The sequence below is a fragment of the Cibotium barometz genome, chromosome 34 (assembly GCF_041138505.1).
Source record: "Cibotium barometz isolate CiBa-2024 chromosome 34, ASM4113850v1, whole genome shotgun sequence".
Taxonomy (NCBI): domain Eukaryota; kingdom Viridiplantae; phylum Streptophyta; class Polypodiopsida; order Cyatheales; family Cibotiaceae; genus Cibotium; species Cibotium barometz.
This window is the reverse complement of record NC_141079.1, coordinates 43,911,438-43,933,473: the sequence shown is the minus strand read 5'-3', so window position 1 is coordinate 43,933,473 and position 22,036 is coordinate 43,911,438. Positions and strand designations below refer to the sequence as shown.

Sequence of the window (22,036 nt, the reverse complement as noted above, 5' to 3'; positions counted from 1 at the left end):
GCAAATGATGAACGATCTTTTTCGTGAACATTTGGGAAAATTTGTGGTGCTGTTCCTGGATGATATTTTGATTTATAGTCGTACTCTTGAGGATCATGTCAGACACCTCACGATTGTCTTATCTATTTTAAGACAGAATCGACTATATGCTAAGTTAAGTAAATGTGAGTTCTTTATTACCGACATCATTTACTTGGGACACAAGATCACTAGAGATGGATTGAGCATTGACTATGGCTGAGTTCAGAAGGTTTTGGACTGGCCTATACCGCGAACAGTGAAACAACTTCGTTCTTTTCTCGGTTTTGTTGTTTTTCTTCGGAAATCTGTGCGGGAGTACTCTCAGCTCACACTATCGATGACGGACTTATTGAAAGGTTGTGGACGTAAGTCAAATCAGCCTATCACTTGGAATAACGATTTGGATATGGCCTTCAGACTTTTGAAAGATAAAGTCAAGGAAGCACCTATCTTAGTATTGCTTGATCCTAGTCGGCCTTATGTTCTTGAAACTGATGCCAGTGACTATGCTATCGGGGCTGCTTTATTTCAAGATGGTAGACCGGTTGCTTTCGAAAGTAAAAAGCTAGACGACACTCAATCTCATTGGCCAACCCTTGAGAAGGAGCTTTATGCTGTGATTCATGCTCTCAAGGTTTGGAGACATTATTTATATGCCTCCAAGTTTGTGGTATTGACTGATCATCAGTCAATCAAGTATGTGTGTGATGCGGATGATTTGAGAGGAAGGAAAGCTCGTTGGGCAGAGTTAATGCAAGATTTTGAATTTGAGATCCGTTATTGGAAAGGGTCCATGAATAGTATTGCAGATGCGCTTAGTCGGATTAGAGAGGTGAATACTTTGTCGTTCACCGAGATTTCTACTGACTTATTTCAGTCATTGAGAGGGCTTTGCAGGACTGATAGTTATTTTGGTCCATTTTGGCAGAAGATCCAGGATGGGAGCTCATTGATTGACCAAGACTCAATGACTGAGCAGTCTGCTATTCAGGCTGCAGGAGGCCAGTGGATGATTCGGAATGGGTTACTGTTCCGTGTAATGACAAAATTTGTGTACCACAGAGCCCGGACATTAGGTCCAAGATTCTTAAGGAGTGTCACGACGCCCCTTCTGCTGGACACCCTGGGGTATAGGACGTTATCGTTAGTGAAACACACTTTTTATTGGCCAAAGACGAAAGGGTATGTAGAAGATTATGTTCTCAAATGTCAAATTTGTCAGGCAAATAAAGCTGAACGCTTTAGACAGGCTGGGTTGTTGCATCCTTTGCAAATCCCAGGTAATAAATGGGAAAGTATTTCCATGGATTTTATTACTGGATTGCCAAGAACACATTAAGGCCATGATTCTATTTGGGTTGTGGTAGATCGCTTGACAAAAATGGCTAGATTTTTACCGATCTGGAAGACTGTTACAGCTACGCAATTAGCTCGGCAGTTTATCGAGCAAGTGTTTAGACTGTACGGGTTATCGCAGGACATAGTCAGTGATAGGGACTCTAAGTTTACGAGTGATTTTTGGAAACTTGTTTTTGAGAAGTTGGAAACAACTTTGAATTTGAGTTCCTCTGATCATCCTCAATCTGATGGCCAGACTGAAAGAGTGAATCAGATTTTGGAGGATATGCTTCGCGCATATGTATCCAAAAGACAAAGTTCATGGAAGGATTATCTTCCTATGTTAGAATTTGCATATAACAGTACTAAGCATACGAGTACAGGGTTTAGTCCTTTCATGCTTATGTATGGTTTTCAACCTAGAATGGTTACAATAGGGTTCTCAAGACTTCAGCATGATGCAGCACGTAATTTTTTGCAAGATATGCAGGAAATGTTACAAGTTGCAAAGGAATCTATTAGAAGTGCTCAAGACCGAGACAGGTTTTATTCTAATAGACATCGTTCACCCAGAGAGTTCTCTGAAGGAACGATGGTGTATTTGCGAGTTCCGAAAGATTCCGAGACTTTACGGACAGGTAGATCTCTAAAATTATCCCCTAGTTACTGTGGACCATTTCGTGTTACACGACGGATTGGTTCAGTTGTATATGAATTGGATTTGCCTTCTCATGTGAAAGTTCATCCTCTATTTCATGTCAGTAGACTTAAGGAAGTACTGGGTGGAGCAGATCAGTTAGTTACTCCTCAAGAAATTATAGATGTCGAGGACATGACATTTGTTCCGCACGAACCTGAAAAGATTCTTGGATTTCGTGAAAGAAGATTGCGTAATACGCTTATCACGGAATACAAGATCAAGTGGAAGGATCGTGTTGAGAACGCTACATGGGAGACATTGACTACTCTTCAGAGAGATTACCCTGGCTTTTTAGTGAGCTCAGGAGTGAGCTCTTAGAGGAAGGGGAGTGTGTCATGTGCACAGTGTGTATCTACTGTGTGCTACATGCACGCAAGACTAGTTTCGAGGCTTGGGAAAGCTTGGAACTAGGCAGGCTGATTGACGAGCTGAGTTAGGGATATACTAACGGGCGGACACCCAAGTATGGACGGGCGGGCGTCCAAGTGTGGACGCCCGATGACCGGCCAAGAGCCTATAAAAGGGTGGCCAAGGTTAGTTATTGAGATATAGAGAGTCTTGCGAGTTTGTGAGAACTCGATGGTCTTGGAGCCTGGATCTAGTGCAGACGTGCACTTGCTTTACGTAGCCGAGGCGGGTAGCAATCTCGAGGCCCGCGAGGGCAGCTTCGTGGCGGTATGGGACGTCGCGAGGAGGAGATTGGTCGGTACATCAACCTAGTTAGCTCAGCTCGTGGCTCGGTGGGGACAACCAAGACTGTGGGCTCGCCCACGACTGTCGTGGTTGGGAGGTGAGTCAGGCTTGCACCCCCTTGTTTGTTTGTTTGTTCGTTTGTTTGCAGGATTTGAGTTTCGAACCAAGATCGATCACGAGGAGATCCGAGGGGATTTGATAGACTCCATCATCACCTTCCAAATGCCGTAATTGTTCCCGTCCAACTGACGGTCTACTGGGAACGTAGGGAGAGTCGGGATCTTCACATGCTTCTCAGCCATCTCTAACAAATCTGCTATCGCGGGTATGTAACTGAAAAGGGTGGGTGCGTGGGAAAAAAAAAACTCTAAACCTGCAAGTGGCTGTCCAGCACTTTAGCCCGCCTTCCTCTTGCAACTTCTCTTCCCGAATAGTCCAAACAGTCCACCAATCAGCAATGTAACTATCCCCCTCTTGCTCAGAAAACTCCCAAGATCTATCAAGAGCCTAGGGCTCTGATACCATGTCAAAATACGCAGCGGAAATGATAACCAAACTTGAGACCACAAGAGCAGGTAGAGTGCAGAAAATAGACAGCACAAGAGAAGGAGAGAGATAGGCGTATAAATCTTCTCTATACACAAGATCCCGAGGAAAACTGACTAAATACAATGTGGGGGCGATGGGGCAGTTGGCCAACATATCAAAGTCGGCCATCACTCGTGTGCAGTCGGCCAGCCAACAGGGAGCAACTGGGACTGCCTGTGACTAGTCGGCCAGCATCTGGTACAGCCGACAGGTCCTACACTGCCTCCCACACCTTGGAAAAATAGAGAAAAATGGGAAAAAAATACGGGGAGTGAGGAAAAATGATAAAACACCTGTACAGGGTGGGCACACCCACAACAGAGGCCCTGGTGTCTGATAAAGACAGGAGATGACTTCTAATTTTGGTCATTTTTTTTTAACACCATTTACTGTTGAGGAGTTGGCGGAGGCATTGACGGCACTTCCCAAGGGCAAATGCCCAGGGCGGACGGGCTTCCAGTCTTTCTTTCTTGGCCATTGGGACCTCATGGAAGGTGGCCTTCGAGCTGCCTTCAATGAGATTATGATTACAGGTGCCATGCCAAAGAGGCTCTCAAAGGGCTTGATTCACTTGATTCCCAAGGAGGGTGGTGAGAGATTGGAGATCCTGCAGTGGAGACCCATCACTCTCCTTGGGACAGCCTATAAGATATTGGCCAAGGCCATCAGCAGGAGACTTTAGCCTTTTCTACTAGACTTGATCCATGGCACTCAGGCTGGCTTTGTTCAAGATAGGAGCATCCTGGACAACTATTTTACCTTATGGAAGGCGACAGTTTCGGCCAGGATGTGGCAGTAGGACCTCATTGTGCTTGTCCTAGATTTCGAGAAAGCATATGATATGGTGGATTGGAGCTTTTTGGAGGGCACGATGAACCGGATGGGATTCCCGAGGAGTGGATTCATGGGGTTCAGCCTTGCATAGCCAGGTCCTCATTCAAGGGACCCGAGGTGACAGATTTCCCCTTTCCCACTCGGTTCGGCAGAGCTGTCCATTGGCACCTTACCTCTTTCTTTTCGTCGTCGAGACCATGAGCAGTTTTCTCTTTGCTGAGGAGACCGGGCTCCAGGGATTGCGTCTCCCCCTCCGTACTCGGGAGGAGTTGCTGGATTCAGAGTTTGCAGATGACACAGTAGCTTTCCTTTCAGGAGATGTTGGGAATCTCCAGAGATTCGCGGGGGCGATTGAGATTTTCGGCCGCGCATCAGGAGCGTAGATCAACTGACACAAGTCGTGTGGTTTTGGGTAGGTTCAGCACCCGCCCCGACTTGGAGACCAGTTGAGGCTTTTGAGTGGATCCCAAGGGGCACTCTAGTTCGCTATCTCGGTTGCGAGGTGGGGATTGATCTCTCTCTCGAGCAGCAGCTCGCTTCGCTTCTTTTGAGTATTCAGAAGAAGCTTTTATATTGGAGCTCGATGAGGCTCTCCCTAGCAGGCAGAGTGGTGGTGGTGAACCAGAAACTTCTAGCCACCATGTGGTACATCACTTCGTGTTGGGCCTTTTCTCGGGCGTGCATTGGCTAGGTCCAGCGATTGATCAGGAACTTCTTATGGGCCGGAAGTGATGGGAGGCTAGCCAGGGCCAAGGTGGCATGGCAAGTGATCATTCAGCCATGTAGCAGAGGGGGGCTTGGCCTCAATCGATCCTGCTATTGAGAGCCATACCCTGTTGAGCAAGTTGATTGTCAGAGGACTCCTTCCCGATGGTGAGCCTTGGAAGGATTTCTTATTGGTTTGGATCTCAGCCCGCACTCCGAGCCTAGGGGGCCCGTGGCCGTAGAATACCTGATGGATCTTCACAGAGATGCGAGCCTGTGGTTTTAGCCCAGCTTTTGAGGACAGATTTGCAGCCAGTTTACTTCTGGCTTCGGATCATCTCAGGCCGGCCCTCAGATAGATAGTACCAGTTGCCTCGGAGGAGCGGCTTCGGCAGCCTTTGGTCTGGAACCCCGTGATCTGTTTACCCAGTGGCCACATGTTACGGGCCCGACCGCATGTATCTTGGGAAGCCTTGAGCACGGGACCAGCCAGGTCTCTTGGACATTGGATTGCACACATGCAGTTATCCCTGGAGGAGCAGGAGAGAGGCCTGTCAAGGATCTAGGGTCGAGATAGGCTTAGCATCGACATTGACTCAGCTCTCCCTCAGGAGTGGCTGATGCCTATTCCAAACCCGACCCCCCCTAGTGTGGCTAGGAGTGTTTACTAGACATGATATCCTCGTGGCAGTCCACGGAGCAGATGAGGACAGTGGTCTGCTCACTTTTTCTATTGGTTCCTAGGGCAGACTAGAGAGATTAAAGCTTCCCTTGGAGGATTTCAGAGGCGGCACCTTGCAGTGGGTGAGGGTGATCGGTTTTCGGGCACGGGGATGGCACATAGATCCAGCACCGGCCAAGGTGGCCAGGAGAGACTATCGCGGCTTTGGATATGGGAGTGCCGACCTCTCGCGCGGCTGTAGTGGGACCCGGGAGAGTGGACTTGGCATGATCCTGCAGATCAGGGGGAGACTCTGGATGCCCCCTTCTTTGCATATATAGCGCGGCTAGGTCGTAGGATCCAGATGCCTGAGATAGATGGCACACCGGCAGCAGCAACACATTGGCAATCACAAGGCCTATCATAGTGCTTCCTTTCAAACTTCTGGAAGAGGCTTTGGGACAGCTTTCGGCCTAGAAAGATCACTCTTTCTTTGGCTCATGGCACACAAGAGTTTGGCGGTCGGTACGCTGGCAGTTGGAGATTGGTCAACAGCTTGCCTGCGGTGCGGCCACCATCAGGAGTTTGAGCGACATTGCCTTTGGGATTGCCCGAAGTCTCAACAGATTTGGTAACGGATTCTCCACATCTTCGTTATGGACAGGGCATCAACCCGGATCATCACTTGGGGCATTGTCGCTTGGGCCATTAGAGGCTGGAGCGATCAGGGCTTATAAGGAGGATGGGGGAGGACTAGCCCTTCGGGTTTCTCACCATCGTATTGCAGCAATACCAGTCACAGCCCCTTCTACAGGTGACTGGCGGCCAGGCTCATGCAAGAGATGGGAGATTTGCAGTAGCGTCGCAGCTTGCCACATTTGGTGTGCTAGATGCAGCGAGGCCATCAAGGGTACTCACACTCCACCGGCTGAGACTATGAGGAGCATATGGCTTGATATCATTCACACCCTCCGCGGTCAGTGGGGGAAGCTATAGGGAGGTTCTGACTGCATGCGGAAACGGCGGGAAGCCTTCTTAAGACTTTGGAGGCCTGGCCCTTTCCTCCCAGATAGAGGCGGTGACCCCATAGACCACCTGTGTGGTGGTTCCCCCCCCTCCCCTTGTATGAGATAGCCGCCTCCTCACAGAGCGGCCAGCCGGAGGAGAAGCATCTCTTCCCCTTATGATCACTTGTCTCCCGCCCTCATATTAGGCAAGTTTGTATTTAGCCCTTCGTGGTTGTCCTTAGCCCTTTGTGGCTGTTTGTTTCTTTAACTAATTGAAGGATCTTTTTCCCGGAAAAAAAAAAGGGATGGATAAAAGATGTCCTCAAGGATGAGCTGAGGGCCATTTAAATGATTCCTGGAAAGGCAGTGGAGTTGGTGTAGGCGGTGGAGCTGGTGGCATCTCCTATCCCTGGTAGATGCCTATTGGAGTGACATTGTGGTGCCTTCAATGCTGGTATGTGCACCTCTCATGTGTCTGTTGGTGTTGCGCTTCTATTTGTGGATGGTCCACCGAATGCTCCAGGATGGTCCAGTGGAACGGTCCAGCATTGGGGTGATCCAGTGTGGCAACCTGGGATGGTCCAGTGTGGCACCCTTAGTGGCTACAGCTTCAGTTCAACACAGCATTCCACCCTTAGACCAATGGGTAGACATAGAGCATGAACCAAGCTTACTATATAGTGGGTTAATTTTGTGAAAGGTTCAAAGGTGTAGCTAATGCCTGTATACCTTGTCACTAAGATCATCAATCTTTGTGTTAGACTACAAAGATACACTCCCCTTTTTTTTGTGCTCACTTGTTCTTTAGTTGCTGAGTCTTTTTCATATATACTTTTTTAAAATCGAAACCTACTTTATTTTGTGATCAGTTGTTATTTAGTTGGTGAGTCTTTTTTGCAGTTGCATTTTTTCATATATACTTTTTAAAAATTGAAACCCACTTTGTCTTTGCAGGGATACAAGGTGGTTGGCACAGACATCAAGGATCTGGAACCAGAAGTTCAATCACCATTGTTCAATGTCACAAGGGATGTCTTGAAGCTGTCTGATCGCTTCCATTTTGTTCGAGCTGACATAAGTGACTCTAATCAGGCGAGAACAATTGTCGAGGAAGCTGTGAAACAGTTTGGAAATAAATTTCATGTGCTTATCAATAATGCAGGTATGTACTGTGAATAAGCATATGAATGTCATGCCCTCAACCATCTTGCTTTAGTGTTATGGACTTTGCAGGTTGCAACCTGTGTGCAATGCTCATTAAGGTGTTTAGGCCTTCAGGAGCATGTCATACTCTGACAGGTTGGCATAAGGAGAGTGGTGTAAGAACATGAAGCATGTTCATAGCGTACGTGATTAGGGTAAAGTTGGGTTTCCTTACACAGCATGCCATGGAAGGGCATGCCCTCCTTTCAAGCAAGTACACACACATAGAAGAGTAGACAAGCACATAAAAGAGATGGATGACTGAATTTGTTTCTATCTTCTTTACAGCCATGGCATAAAGATAAGAGTCAATACTATAAGGGAAAGTAGTCTCCTACTAGAACATACAAGGTCAGTCCATAGTGTGAACCCGACTACATGAGGTGCTATGACTTTGACATAACTCTTATGAATCAATGTGGTTGTCTTAGAGTCTATAAACCACTTGTAGCCTATCACCCATATTCTCACCAACCATGCCAATTGTGTAAGTGCAGAACTGCCATTTGGTGTGTCATCCATATCCGTACTAGTTGAGCTCGATATCTCAACATTTCTAGGGTATCTTCTAAGAGAGTGTAGCCATCAACTCTCCTCCAAGGCCTACCAAAATAGTGAAAGTGTCCTTCCTCCAATCAAGAATGGGTGCCTTTTGTCTAAACCACTGTATCCTGAGGATCATGTCACACCCTAAAAGAGGGGAGACAATGAAATCGTGTTGGAATGTTGTCTTTTGAACCTGAAACTCAAACTGCTGAGCTTTTTGAGAGCCGTGTGTATGTAGACCAGGTGTAAACCCGTCCATATCTGGATGATAAGGAACTAAGGTACAACTCATTTGTTTCTCCAACTACGGAGAGATGGCATGCTTAGAATTTCCCATGTCAAAGAGGACAATAATTTGCGGTCCCCTTGTAGTGCCATAGGCACGGATGAGAGCCTTCTTCTGTCCCTCAGCCTCATCCTCCTCCCTATCATCAAATACAATTGGCAGCATCGAATTCAAAGCGGACAATAGCTGAACGACATCAGAGGCTGATAGCAGAGGTGTGCATAGGGTTGCTACGGTCGCCACTATGGAAGTGGATTCCTTGGGAGACTTTTCAGCATGAAAGTTGGTGCAATCTTTCTTCCTTTGTCCCACAGTGTGGCAGAAGAAACAACGGTTCTCTGTCCTATACCATGTCTGTACATCTAGCTAGAGGTAACCTCCAGTGATGCCCTCCTTAGCTCTTTCCTCAATCTTTCAGCATGAAAGTTGGTGCAATCTTTCTTCCTTTGTTCCACAGTGTGGTAGAAGAAACAACGGTTCTCTGTCCTATACCATGTCCGTACATCTAGCTAGAGGTAACCTCTAGTGATGCCCTCCTTAGCTCTTTCCTCAGGAGTCTTCTTGGGTGTAGACTCTTTCTTATTGCCCGATTGACCTTGAGCCCTCTTACCTTGGGTAGATGACTACTGCCGGGGCTTAGGATTAGACTGTACCTGCTTGGACTTAGCATCAGTTCCTGATTTTGAGCAAGGGTCAATGCCCGTGCATAAGTCTGAGGCTCAAAATTCCTAAGTGGGTACCTAATGTTTGTGTCTAAACCTCTAATGAACTGCTTTATCTTCTTCCGATATGCCCAATTGCTAGGCCATGGTAATGACCTTGTTGGAATAGGGCAAAACCGGGGAACCACCTTGAGTGAGTTTGTAAAACTCGAGATTGGTCATATACTGCGGTGGAAGAAAACGGGCTTTGAGGTCCGCCACGAAAGTAGCCCAATCAAATTGGAATTGGTCTATGATGGGGACTGTGTGAGTTGGGGTAAAGGCATTATGCCCACCCTTATAGTGTGTACAAGCCCATAAGTTATAGTACATAGTACACTTAGTACTTTTAATGTACTAAGTGCACTATGTGTACTAGTGCAATATACATGTGTGATAGGGGAGTCACACACTCATTCCTATGAGTTGACTTATCCCCACAACTCTCTCTCTCTCTCTCTCCCTTGCTTCTCTGTGTATATCTCCCACATGAATCTGTAACCCTAATTCGTCTCTCTTCCATTCAACTGGTATCAGAGCTAGTTATTTTTCTAGGGTTTCGTCGCTGCAGAGAACGTGCGTGTGCTGTATGGATCTGCGTGTTACATCATAGCAGGGGTTGGTCGCCTGTGAGTGCTGGTTCTCGTGTGTTGGGCGCAGCCTGTGTGTGAAGAGGCCAGAAGCGACCAAATACAAGCGTAGGCAGCGCAGCAGGTAGCCTACGCTGCCGAGCAGGCAGCAGCCACGCTGCCCAGCAGGCGCACTTCAGCGCACCAACATCAAAGCGACTGGAAGCGTTGGTTGATCGCTGGCCACCAGGCGAATACACGAGCGTGGAGTTCCAGCGCACAGCAGGCGGACACGTAAAAGCAGCACCATTCAACTATTCGACTGGGTGGCGCACCAGAAAGCGTGTAGAAGCGCTGGCCGCTATCGCTGGACGTAGGCAACTGAGCGTGGAGGCGGCGAAGGCTTTGGTCGTGGACTGGGCGTCAATACATCAGAGCTAGACGGCTGCAGGATACGATAGACCACATAACCTTGTTTGGCCTTATAGCCGAGGCGGCGAGCTTTGTCAGGGCGGGTGGCGCGAGTGATGCGAACAATACCAGGTAGCTGCCTGTACTCCCAGCAGCGCACGCGCAGCAGGAAGCGCATCACATCCGACTGCTTCTTCCGCCATAGCTCCTCCAGGTACTTGTAAGCCCCCATGGACTCGCTGCTGCTCAGCTAGACCGCAGCCCTGCTACTCGCTCGCAAAAGAGTACTCCATCATCAGGGAGTAAGAGCTAGACAGCTGCAGGGTGGCCAGCCATCCGTACACGAACTGCAGCTACAGCAGCATCATCACGACCCCACCGCAATCAGAAATCGCCTGTCATTTTGTCTCCACGATTTCTGCAGCAGCACCAAATTCAGCAAACCCCCCTTTCCTGCAACAAAAAAAATCAGAAATTACAAGGTATTCTGCTTCAATTTTTTTTTGGGATTTGCAATTGAGCAGGTACAAATATCAATTGAGCAGGTACAGGTGCCGAATTGCTCAATTTTGAGCGAAATTGGCAAAATTGGGTGACATTGGTCACAATCAGGATCAATTTGCAGGAAATTGGATGTCGAAATTTGGGGCTTTTGATGTATTTGTGCAATTAAGCATTCATACATGCTGTATGATGTGAGAAATCGCACATTCGGGCAAAATTGCAGCAAATTGCAGTGCAAATCAAGGGGCTTTTGTGCCGATTTGGTTGATTTGCATGCAGGCACTCGCAGTTAATGCTTTGGGCAATGTGTTGATGCCTGACAAGCACTCAATGTGCCTGTAAATCAAGGGGGTTTCATGTATTTGATGTATATGTGGCCAGGGGGAAGCATCGCAAAGACTCTGGATGCCTTCATGTGCGTCAATGTACCATGTATGATCAGCAATTGATCTTAAATCAAGGGGCTTTTCAAGATTTTATTTTTTTTTTCGAGAAAAGATCCTTTCATTAGTTATATAAAAACGCCCGTAGGGCTACAAAAGATCTCTCCTGCTCCTAAGAGAGATAGAGCAGCGAATACAGCATGGCAGCCCGGGAGACTCTCCCTAGGTGCTGCAAAATACAAGCATCAGTACAAAGAACTGAGCGGCTAAATCATACAATAGGGGGGGGGAAGAGCCAAACAGGTGGCCTGTAGTGCCAACGGGGGGATCCCGTGTGTAAGGTGTAGAAAGGGCCACAGCGCCAAGTGGTGTGAAAGGCCTGGCGGCGCCGTAAGATCGCCTCATCCGAGTCTCCCCGGATGCGGTCGTACTGTCCTCGCAGGGTGTGGATCAGCTCCTGCCAAATCCCCCGTACAGTCTCTGCTGGTGGCTCCAATCTCCCCTCAAAGGCCGTAAAGCACCGGGCCCTCCAGGTGAACCAGATGGTGAGGCTGCTGAGGAGCTCCCATCGTAAATCCCTCTCCTGTGTCCAGCTGGCGGACGAGAAATCCAGTGCCGGAACCAGGCGAGGCTTGCCCCTAATAAATCTGATGGCCTGACTGCCCTGCTCCATCTCATAGCCCATAGCAGGCCCTGACGAAGTCGACCAAGCAGCGGCACCCCACGTAAACATACCCTCTGGAGAGAGGGGGGCCAGAATACGCAGCATCCGCAGCCAAATCTGCTGTGCCTGAGGGCAGTCCCAAAGGCAATGTCTCTGTGTCTCCATAGGGTGGCCGCATCGGACGCAGGCCGTCGGAAGACCGCTGTAAACAAGCCAAGTGCCAACTGCTGAGCCCCTGTGGGCGACCAGCCACTGAAAAGTCGAGATCCTGTGGGCCTGTCGACTAGCCCAGAGCCGAGCCCAGAAATCCTCCAGGAACTCCTCTGAGAGTCCCTGTAGTCGCCAATGCCCCGCTCTGCCGCTGGAGAAACCGTCCTCCTCGCCGTCAAAATATGCCGCCCCAGCCGAACAGTATACTGGAAAAAGGTGATCTCTGTGGCCTCAAGGGATGCATAAGGATCATGCCACTCGTACTCCTCGGGGTCCCACTGTAGCTGGGCCAAGGGGCGCGCTGCATATGCCCATATGCGCCAATCCGGGAGCACATCAGCAGGGTCGGGGTCAATATGCCACTTCCGAGAAGCGACGGCCACTACCCGAATCCTCTGAAAGGTGCACTCTGCAACCAAAGGCGACTCCACCTCCACTCTCTGGAGTCTGCCCTCATCCTGAATCTCATAGTAGAGGCAGCTGCCATCCTCAGTGCTAGCTCTGACAGCAATCAGGATCTCCAACTGTGTAAAGGCTCCCATCCACCGTGGGGCCACTGGTTCGAAAGGCGTGAACCACTCCTCTGTGAGTGCCTCCTGTATATCATTCCTCATAATCAACCCCCCTCTGAAGTGACTCAGCCTCTCCACCTGGATCTCCTCTGGTAGACTGCAGAAAGCCTGCCAGTCTCCAAAACTACGAGCTGGGCCTGCCGCTAAAGGTCCCCAGGCTAGACGAGGCCGAGAACCCAGCATATGACCCTGCTCCGTGCGAACCGCTGGGCTCCAGATGAGCGGCTGTCTGGCCCGCTCCTCAACACAAGAAGGAGGTCGCTGAGAGAGCCTTGGTCTCAGCAGCTCCCAAGCTCTCAGGATACTCAAAGCAAATCTGTCCTCCCATCCTCTACTGAGGCCTGTCCTCCTCATCTCTATGAAGATCCAGCGAATCTCTGGTGCCCAAGTACCCCCTGCTGGGGGCGCCCGAGCCTGCAGCCGCTGCAAGAGGAGCTCTTTCCAAGGCTCAGCGCCTGGAAGCAACCCCCGAACAATAAGCTTCCCCAATAAGGCTCTACTCTCATCGACTGGATCTATAATGCCCAAACCGCCCTGATCCAGCGGAAGTGTAATAACTGCCCATGCAACCTTTGCCCGAGTTGGCTGACCGTCCCGCCCAGACCACAGAAAGTTCCTGATCAGCCTCTGTACCTGGCTGATGCAAGAGCTCGAGAAAATCCAGCAAGACGTAATGTACCACATGGTCGCTAACAGCACTTGATTTGCCACCACCACCCTCCCAGCCAAGGATAGTCGAGCTGTACTCCAATACAATAGCTTCTTCCGAATGCTCAGAAGAAGCGGGGCAATCTGCTGCTCAGGTGACAAATCTAGGCCAATCTGGCATCCCAAATACCGCACTGCTGTGCCTGGAGGAATCCATCTAAAATCGGGGTCCGGGCACCATGCCGGAGTGGGAGCACTACTGATCCAAAAGGCCACTGTCTTGCGCCAATTGATCAATGCTACCGAAGCTGCACTAAAAACCTGGAGCGACTGCTCAGCCCGAATAAGATTGGCCTCATGGCCATGCAAAAATAAACCCGTGTCGTCTGCAAACTCAGCATCAAGCAGGTCCTCCCCCCGGACTGGGAGCTGCAGTCCTCTCAAACCAACCTCTTCTGCCGTCAAATACATACTCATAGCCTCCGCAAAGAAGAGAAAAAGGAAAGGGGCGAGAGGACACCCCTGACGGACTGATCTGGTCAGCTCAAAACTCGGCCCCCGTCCTCCTGCAATCAGCACCTGGCTACGAGCTGTGGAATACAAAGCTGCCACCCCTCTGATCCATCCTGGCTCAAAGCCCAGGCGAAGCATAGTGCCCTCTAAGAAACCCCAATCAACTCTATCGTATGCCTTCTCAAAATCGAGAAGCATCAAGACCAAGTCCTCGCCAAGAAATCTAGCTCGGGCCGTCGCCTCCCAGAAAGTAAAGATGTTGTCAAGGATACTACGCTCCTTGACAAATCCCGTCTGAGTAGCATGAATCAACTCCCCCAGGAAGGGCTGGATCCTCAAACTCAAGGCCTTTGCCAAGACCTTGTAGACAGTATTGAGGATCGTAATAGGCCTCCAATGCCGAATGTCATCTGATACTCCCTCCCCCTTGGGGATAAGATAGATCAAGCCCTCTGAAAAGCTCTGCGGCATCACCCTAGTGTCCAAAACATGCTGAAAGCCCCTGCGGGGGCCTGGCCCCAAAAGGTCCCAATAGCGCATAAAAAAGGCCGGCGTCAGTCCGTCCTCCCCTGGGCAACTATGTCGCGGCAGGACCCTCAAGGCCTCGGCAAGCTCAATCTGTGACAGAGGCGCACCTAGAACTGTACGCATATGGTCTGTGACCCTCCTCTGCACATGGGCCCACACAGTCTGTCTGCAAACATCTCGATCCTCAGTGGCTGGCTCCGCTGAAAGCAGGTCACTATAAAATGCAGTGGCAATGGCTCTGATCTCCCCGAGCTCAGTAGCTACTGATCCATCTGGTCTACCAAGCTGGCGGACTCCTGCTCGCGTATGACGGGGTCCAGTGATCTCAAAAAACTCTCCAGTCACTCTATCACCAAGCTGCGTCCACTGAGAGGCCTGACGACGATAGTAAAACTCATGTCTCTGCTCCTCTACCTCTCTAACCTCCTGGCGTGCCTGGCTCAGCTGGGACGCCACCCACTCACATGCAGGCTGCTGCTCCTGAAGGCGCTGTAGCGAAGCAAGGCTGCGTCTCAGCCGTTGCTCCCGCTCGCGAATCTCTCCCAGTCATGTCAAAGCTGCAGCGTGTAGAAAAGAGCTAAGATCAATGAGTCCCTGGGCACATTGGCCCGCTGCATCCTGGTCAGAGCACTGACTATCATGCCAGATCCTCTCAATGTCCTCAGCGAGACTGGGATCTGTAAGTACCCTCTCTGGGATCCTCAACTGCAAGCTGGGCTCCCATGTCCCCTCCTCCAATGTCAATATAACTGGCGCATGATCTGAAAATGAGGTGCCAGCGAGAATGCCGACGGAGCCCCCTCGCTCCCCTAACTAGTCGCCCACATAAAAGCGGTCAATCCGTGATAGATTAGTCCCTCCCTGCCGACGATCCGACCGAGAGAAACTAAGACTGTCCTGAGACCGGGAGAAAGCCCCATGCTGCCATGCATCGGTGATCCTCAGTGACATGCAAAACCGGTCCCAAGCTGCAAGCTCCGTGCCGTGCACTGTATGATGACTGCCTCCCACCCTATCTGCCGGGTCCTCAAGCATGTTGAAGTCTCCCCCAACACACCAATGTGCGGCCTCTGGCAATGCATCTGTAACCTGAGTCCAGAACTCTGCTCTGGCACTAGCATGATTGGGCGCATAGATGTTGAGCACACCCAATAGCTCATCATGCATCCTGAATGACATACTGTGCTCTACCAGGCACAATGATCCCTCGATCCACAATGGCCTGCCGCCATACATCTGCAATGACCATGCATACTCCTCCCTGTCCACCCAAAGGACCAAACCCTGCAAACCAAAAAGTGTCCCATCTACCAGGCATCACCGAACCATATCTCCGGATCCTGCTCTCACCCAAGTGGTGCTCCTGCATCATCAAAATATCAATGCTGCCACCAACCAGGCATCTCTGAAGCTCCTGCCTCAAGCAACCATGGTAGCGTATAAAGTGTGCTCCGCCAAGGCCCTGTACATTCCATGAGATGATCCTCATGGATGCCCTGCTGAGGTGGATGCTGTCTCAGCCGTACGGTGGGCCTTCGCAAGCGGCTTGGATGGAGAGTAGTCCCCATCCGAACGGCTGCGAATCTGCCCACCCGGTGTACTGCAAGACTCCCGGATCAGGCGCCAGTGGCTGTGGCCCATGGCGACTGCCTCCCGCTCTGACAGAGCAACCTCGTGTATACACACATATCCAGGGTCGCGTGCTAAGTCTGCCACTATGCGCACGACCAAATGCCGAATCCCTGAGGTATCCACACTCCCGGGATCCAAGAAAAAATGAGCCAACTCCCAAAGTCGGCCTATCACATCTGTCACCTCCAGATCGCTCATGTGATGAGAAAACTCAACTGCCTGAGTCTTCAAAGTGCTGAGAGCGAGCTCTAGAGTCCACTCCCGGTCGCAAGGGCCACATAGAGGGAACGAGAAGGCCACCGCTGAGTCTAGTGCCTCTTCCCCGCGGGCCGGAGGTATCACTACATGAACTCGGATGGGTGCTGGCTCATGGGGGCCCTCTGCTCCAAAAAGCCGTGTGAAGGTATAATCAAAAGCCTCCGAGCGCTGTCTAATGCCAAGGCGACTCAGCCGACTGCGGATAGATGAAATCCGTGAAGCCCTAATCGGCATAGGTCTCCTCTGTGATGCTCGAGCGAGGTCAGTGCTCAGCGCTCTCCGGACTGCAGGTGAGCGCCAAGGAACTGCCAGGGCCTCCTGGGAAGGTGAGGCGGGCGGAGGGGGAGGAGGGGGAGGCGAGGGAGGTGGAGAGGGAGCCGTTGCCGAAACCGGAGCGGAGACGGGAGGAGGCGATGGAGGAAGCGAGGCGGTGGGAGGGGACGGGGGTGGGGGGGGTGAAGGTGGGGGTGCTGGCATCTCCTGGTCCTCAGACGTCGCCGCGAGGGTCTCCTCCTGGAGGGGAGAAAAGCTGTTCCTCACGGGGACCCAGTGAGGCTGAGACTGTGGCTGCTGCTGCAGCGGTCTCTGGGCGTGCTACTGTGGCTGTCTCCCTCGGCGGCGCCCCTGTCCAGGCTGCCACTCCGAGGTCTCTGTGGCCTGAGCAGGTGTCCCGGAGGCAGCCTGCCGAGCCGAATCTGTGGGCGGGCCATCAGTAGCCTGCTGCTGTGGTGAGGGTCGGGGTCTCCTGCGAGGGCAGGCCCTGGCCAGATGACCGATCTGCCTGCAAATGAAGCACTGGTTCGGGAGCCCCGAGAACTCCACTCTCTGATCTATCCACCCCCCCCTATCCTAGATAGCTGAATGACCTTAGGAAGGGAGGAGATGTCAGACACCAACACTCTGACCGAAGGTAGCCCAGCTGCTCTGGCCACCACTGAAGCTGCTGAGGGGCCCGTCTCTAGTACCGAGCCCACCAATGCTCCGAGCCTGGAGAGGAGCGGAAGATACTCCCGGCGGAGATCAGGGAAACAAACTGTAACATGGAAGAGGCGCTCTCCCTGCTCCGCCCCGCTGCTGGGTCAAATCCATGCTGCCAAGGTCTGAAGAAAGCCCGAGCACCCCTGATGTCAAGGGGACTCATGGCAAGGACCTTGGCAACGCTCTGGGCGGCCTCGAACTCGATCTGATAATGTCCCCGGCCCAGAAGCTGTACATCCAGGATCTTGCCCACATCTGCAAGAAGGCGGGCCTGAAGAAGATCCCTGATCTCCCCTCTGCTGGGGCGAGTGCCGACTATACGGCAGATGGTGGAATGAGCCTGGAGGCGTTCCACCTCTGCGGTGAGGCTCGCTTCCTCTTCTGGCGAAAGAGAAAGCCTGATGGGGGTGTCCTCAGGGGCGGGCGAGGGGGCTGCGGATGAGTCCCTCTGAGGCGGGGCGGGAGGAGCCTCCATCAGAGTCTGAAGCTGCGGCGAAGGCGGGAACCTGCTGGAACCGAGTTGCACACAGAGGGGCGGAATACGGAGCGAAAAATGAAAGCAAAACCCCCAGGGGGCGGAAGCAAGAAAAGGAGGGAGGGGGGGGGGAGCAGGCGAAGGAGATAAAACCTAAAAAAAAGGGGGGGGGAGGGCGGGGGCTGCACGCAAGAGGGATGGGAGGAAAAAGCGAGCTGGCGGAGGGGGGGGAATGAGTCACTGCAGAGAGGAGGAGGGCGCGAAGACAAGGGGGGGGAGGCGTGAGGGAGAGGAAGGCGGCGAGCAGAGCAATGGGCGGCAGCGAAGGCAGGCGGAAGGGGGGGGCGCAGCAGCGAATGCAGACGGGGGGGGGGCTAAACGAAAGGCGGCGGGGGTCAATGCAGGCGGCGGGCAATGCAGGCGACGGGCAATGCAGGGAAGGCGGGGAAGCAAGAAGCGAGGAGGAAGCAAGGGGGCGAGCAGGCAGGGAAGGCGATGGGCGCAGTGCAGCAACGCGAGCAGGGAGAGGGGGCGGGAGCTTCAGCGAGCCAGCGTTCTAATGTTTGGGCTTTTCAAGATTTTATGCTTGTTAAGCTTGGCAAAGCAGCAGGCAAGACTTTTATGCCTTAAATCCTCAGAAATCAGCTTGCAGTCAAGGGGCTTTTGTCCAATTTTTGTTCGGGACTATTGTATGCAGTGTTCGGGACTGTAAAAGTCTGATTTTCACTCATTTGGACAGCCAGGAGAGCATTTATTGCTACTGTACTTGCTGGTACAGATTTGGCACAGCTTTGTGCAAGTTTTGGCATGGCTGTACACTGATTTGAGTGAGCAAAAGGTTCAATTTCAGCTGCTGTACTTGTCGGTACAGGTTTGGTACATCACATGTGAGCACTTAGTACTGCTGTACAGTACTTTGGAAGGGGAACAGAGCACATTTAAGGTGCTGTCCTAAATCTGCAGCAACCATATTTTGGTGTTTTCATCACATAAAGTGGGAGTAGAGTTGCATTTGTGCTTCCGCAGTGGGAGATAAATCTTGGGAGAACAACTGTGAGCACTTTGTGTGCTTTTGGTGCAGTGTTTGCACATTTTGCAAGGAGTCAGGCATTGACAGGTTGCATATTGCTATGGCAACCACAGGTGAGAGCTCTTCATTGCTTCACATCAAGAAGCTTGAAGGCTCACATAACTATGATATTTGGCAAACCCAGTGCTATAATGTGTTGCTCCAGAAAAAGCAGCACAAGCCTATCAAAGAAAGGGGTGTAAAGCCCGCTTCTCTTACTGCTGAAGAGTGGGAAGATATGGATGAGCTGGCAAGATCTACTATCATGTTATCTGTGTCAGACTCTTTACTTTTCAGCATTCGTGAAGAGAAGACAGCTTGGGGAATGTGGCAAAGATTGCAGGACTTGTATGCCCAGCAAAGTGCCTCAAGCAAAGTGTATTGGTTGAAGAAACTCATAGCTCTTCAGATGAAGGAAGGGGCGTCTATGGCAGCCCATCTTAATGAGTTTAATGGTATTGTCAGCCAAGTTATAAATCAAAAGTTGGCAATGGACGATGAGTTCAAAGCCACTTTTCTCTTATGCACTTTGCCAGAGAGTTGGGACACATTCAGGACAGCCACTAGCAATTCGAATGCTATGCTGTCATATGCAGATGTTGAGGGTGCTCTTCTTCAAGAAGAGATGAACAGGAAAAACAACTCTATTGGAAAGTCCAATGCAATGAATGCACGTGGGAGATTTCAACAAAGGGGTAAAAGCCAAGAACGTGGAAGGAGCAAGTCTCGCTCCAAAAAGGATTTGGAATGCCATTATTGTGGCAAGAAGGGACACATCAAAAAGCAATGCTACAAATGGAAAAATGATCAAAAGGAAAAGGGAAAAGGCAAAGACAAAGACAAAGATGAAGCCAAAGATGTAAAGCCAAAGGGCAAAAGTGGAGTCAAGATTGAAGAAATCAATGTGTCACATGCAGGTGAGAGTGAGGATGAGGTCCTATTTACGTCTTCACTTGATGCCCATTCACTTCTTACAGGTGGTCATGGTATGCACTCATGGATCATTGATTCAGGTGCCTCCTTTCATGTCACAGGTTGCAGAGACTTGTTTGTCAGGTATACTGCTGGCAATGAAGGAGTGGTTTATTTGGGTGATAACCATGCATGCAAGATATTTGGCAGAGGTGATGTGAGGCTTGTGTTTTCAGATGGCTCACAGCTTATGCTCCATGATGTCAGGCATGTGCCTGAGATCAAGAAGAATCTGCTTTCTACTGGACAGCTTGATGATGCTGATTATGTTACCACATTTGGTCGTGGAAAGTGGAAAATTAGTAAGGGCTCACTGGTTGTTGCGAGAGGCTCTAAGGTGGACACTCTTTATTTCATGCATGGAGGTGTTTGTCACCATGCTAATGTAAATGCAACCGAGCTGCCGGAAATTTCTATGTGGCATAGCCGGTTGGGACACATGAGTGTCAAAGGAATGGAGCAATTGTCTCGTTTGGGTTACTTGCCTTCTCTAAAGTTTTCTAGTTTTCAGTTTTGTGAGCATTGTATATATGGCAGGCAACTGCAATGCCCCCACAAGAAAGCTCTTGGACAGAAAGATGCTCAGTTAGAGCTTGTGCATACAGATGTATGTGAGATGCCTCAGCTTTCTTTGGGAGGGACAAAATACTTTGTGTCTTTTATTGATGATGCCACACGCAAGGTGTGGGTCTATCCTCTTCGTTTGAAGAGTGATACATTCTCAGTGTTTCAGAAGTTTGTTGCTCTTGTTGAGAACCAAACTGGCAAAACACTGAAGGCTTTGCGTTCCGACAATGGTGGAGAGTATATGTCCAAACAATTTCAGGACTTTTGTGATGCTAAAGGCATCAAGAGGGAGCTCTCTACTCCTTATGATCCTCCACAAAACGGGACATCAGAGAGGATGAACAGGACCATTCAGGAGAAGGTCCGTTCTATGTTATCACATGCTGCATTACCTCATGGTTTTTGGGCTGAAGCTGTTATGACAGCCGTTCACCTTATAAACAGGTCACCTAACATGAGGCTTGGTGGGAAAGTGCCAGAGGAAGTATGGACAGGGAAGTCTCCGTCATACAAGCACTTGAGAGTGTTTGGTTGCGTTGCGTAGGTGCACATACGCAGGGAAATGTGCACCAAACTTGATCCTAAGTCTCACAAATGCATATTCCTAGGATATGGTGACAGAGGTGAAATGGGGTATAGACTTTGGGATCCCGTGAATAGAAAGATTATACGCAGCAATGATGTCATTTTTGATGAAACATGCATGTATAAAGAGCCTGCAAGGCAACAGGAGCCTGGCAGAGTCATCTTTGATGATGATGGACATCATGGACAACAACCAAGGGCTGTAAATCAGCCATTACAGCAACAAAACCAGCCCTTAAATGGTGCTGAAAATGGTCCAAATGGACAGCCAGAGATGGCAGAAGATATCCCTATGGATATACCACAGTTAGAGGAAATACCGGGCATGATTTTTCAGCCTTATGGCATGGAACAAGAGCCACCAATGGGTGATATGCAGGCTGGACAGCAACCTGCAAATGATGGTCATTGGGTACGGAGGTCCACAAGACCCTCCAGAGCCCCTGACAGGTTTGTTCCAGGGGTTGACTACTTGATGCTCACTGACTGTGGGGAGCCCTCATGCTATAAGGAGGCTTTACAGAGGGTAGACAAGGCTCTTTGGGAGCGTGCCATGAAGTCAGAGATGGATTCTCTGCACAAAAATGGAACATGGAAGTTGGTGCATTTACCTGCAGGCAAGAAGGTTTTGCCATGCAAGTGGGTTTACAGGCTCAAAGTTGCACCTGATGCAAAGCCAAGATACAAAGCCAGGTTAGTGGCTAAGGGCTTCAAGCAGGAATATGGTGTGGACTTTGATGAGATCTTCTCTCCAGTGGTCAAAATGACCACACTTAGAGCTGTGTTAGCTTTGGTTGCACATGATGATCTGGACTTGATTCAGATGGATGTGAAGACTGCTTTTCTTCACGGTGATCTCCATGAGGAGATATATATGCAGCAGCCAGAGGGTTATGCAGTAAATGGAAAGGAGAAGCTTGTATGCAAGCTGAAAAAGAGTCTTTATGGGCTCAAACAGGCACCAAGGGAATGGTATCATAAATTTGATACATTCATGAAATCCTAGAAATTCAGGAGAAGTGTCATAGATCACTGCTTGTACACCAAGAAAGCTTTGGATGGCAGTCTATTGATCCTCATCTTGTATGTTGATGATATGTTGATTGCCGGGAAATCTGGAGAAGGATGCCTTGAAGCAGAGGCTGCATCAAACCTTTGATATGAAGGATTTGGGTGATGCAAATCACATTTTGGGTATGTGGATACTTCGGGACA

The 22,036-nt window shown here is 50.2% G+C and overlaps 1 protein-coding gene across 1 annotated transcript in view; it reads left to right on the top strand.

Annotated features, from left to right (window-relative positions):
• The window catches only part of LOC147619063 (uncharacterized), a 68,910-nt gene that overhangs the window by 23,073 nt on the left and 23,801 nt on the right, over positions 1-22,036 (top strand). The window contains exon 3 of the mRNA XM_086774405.1: positions 7,502-7,709. Coding sequence (XP_086630531.1) covers positions 7,502-7,709 — 208 coding nt within the window. The remainder of the gene's footprint in view (positions 1-7,501; positions 7,710-22,036) is intronic.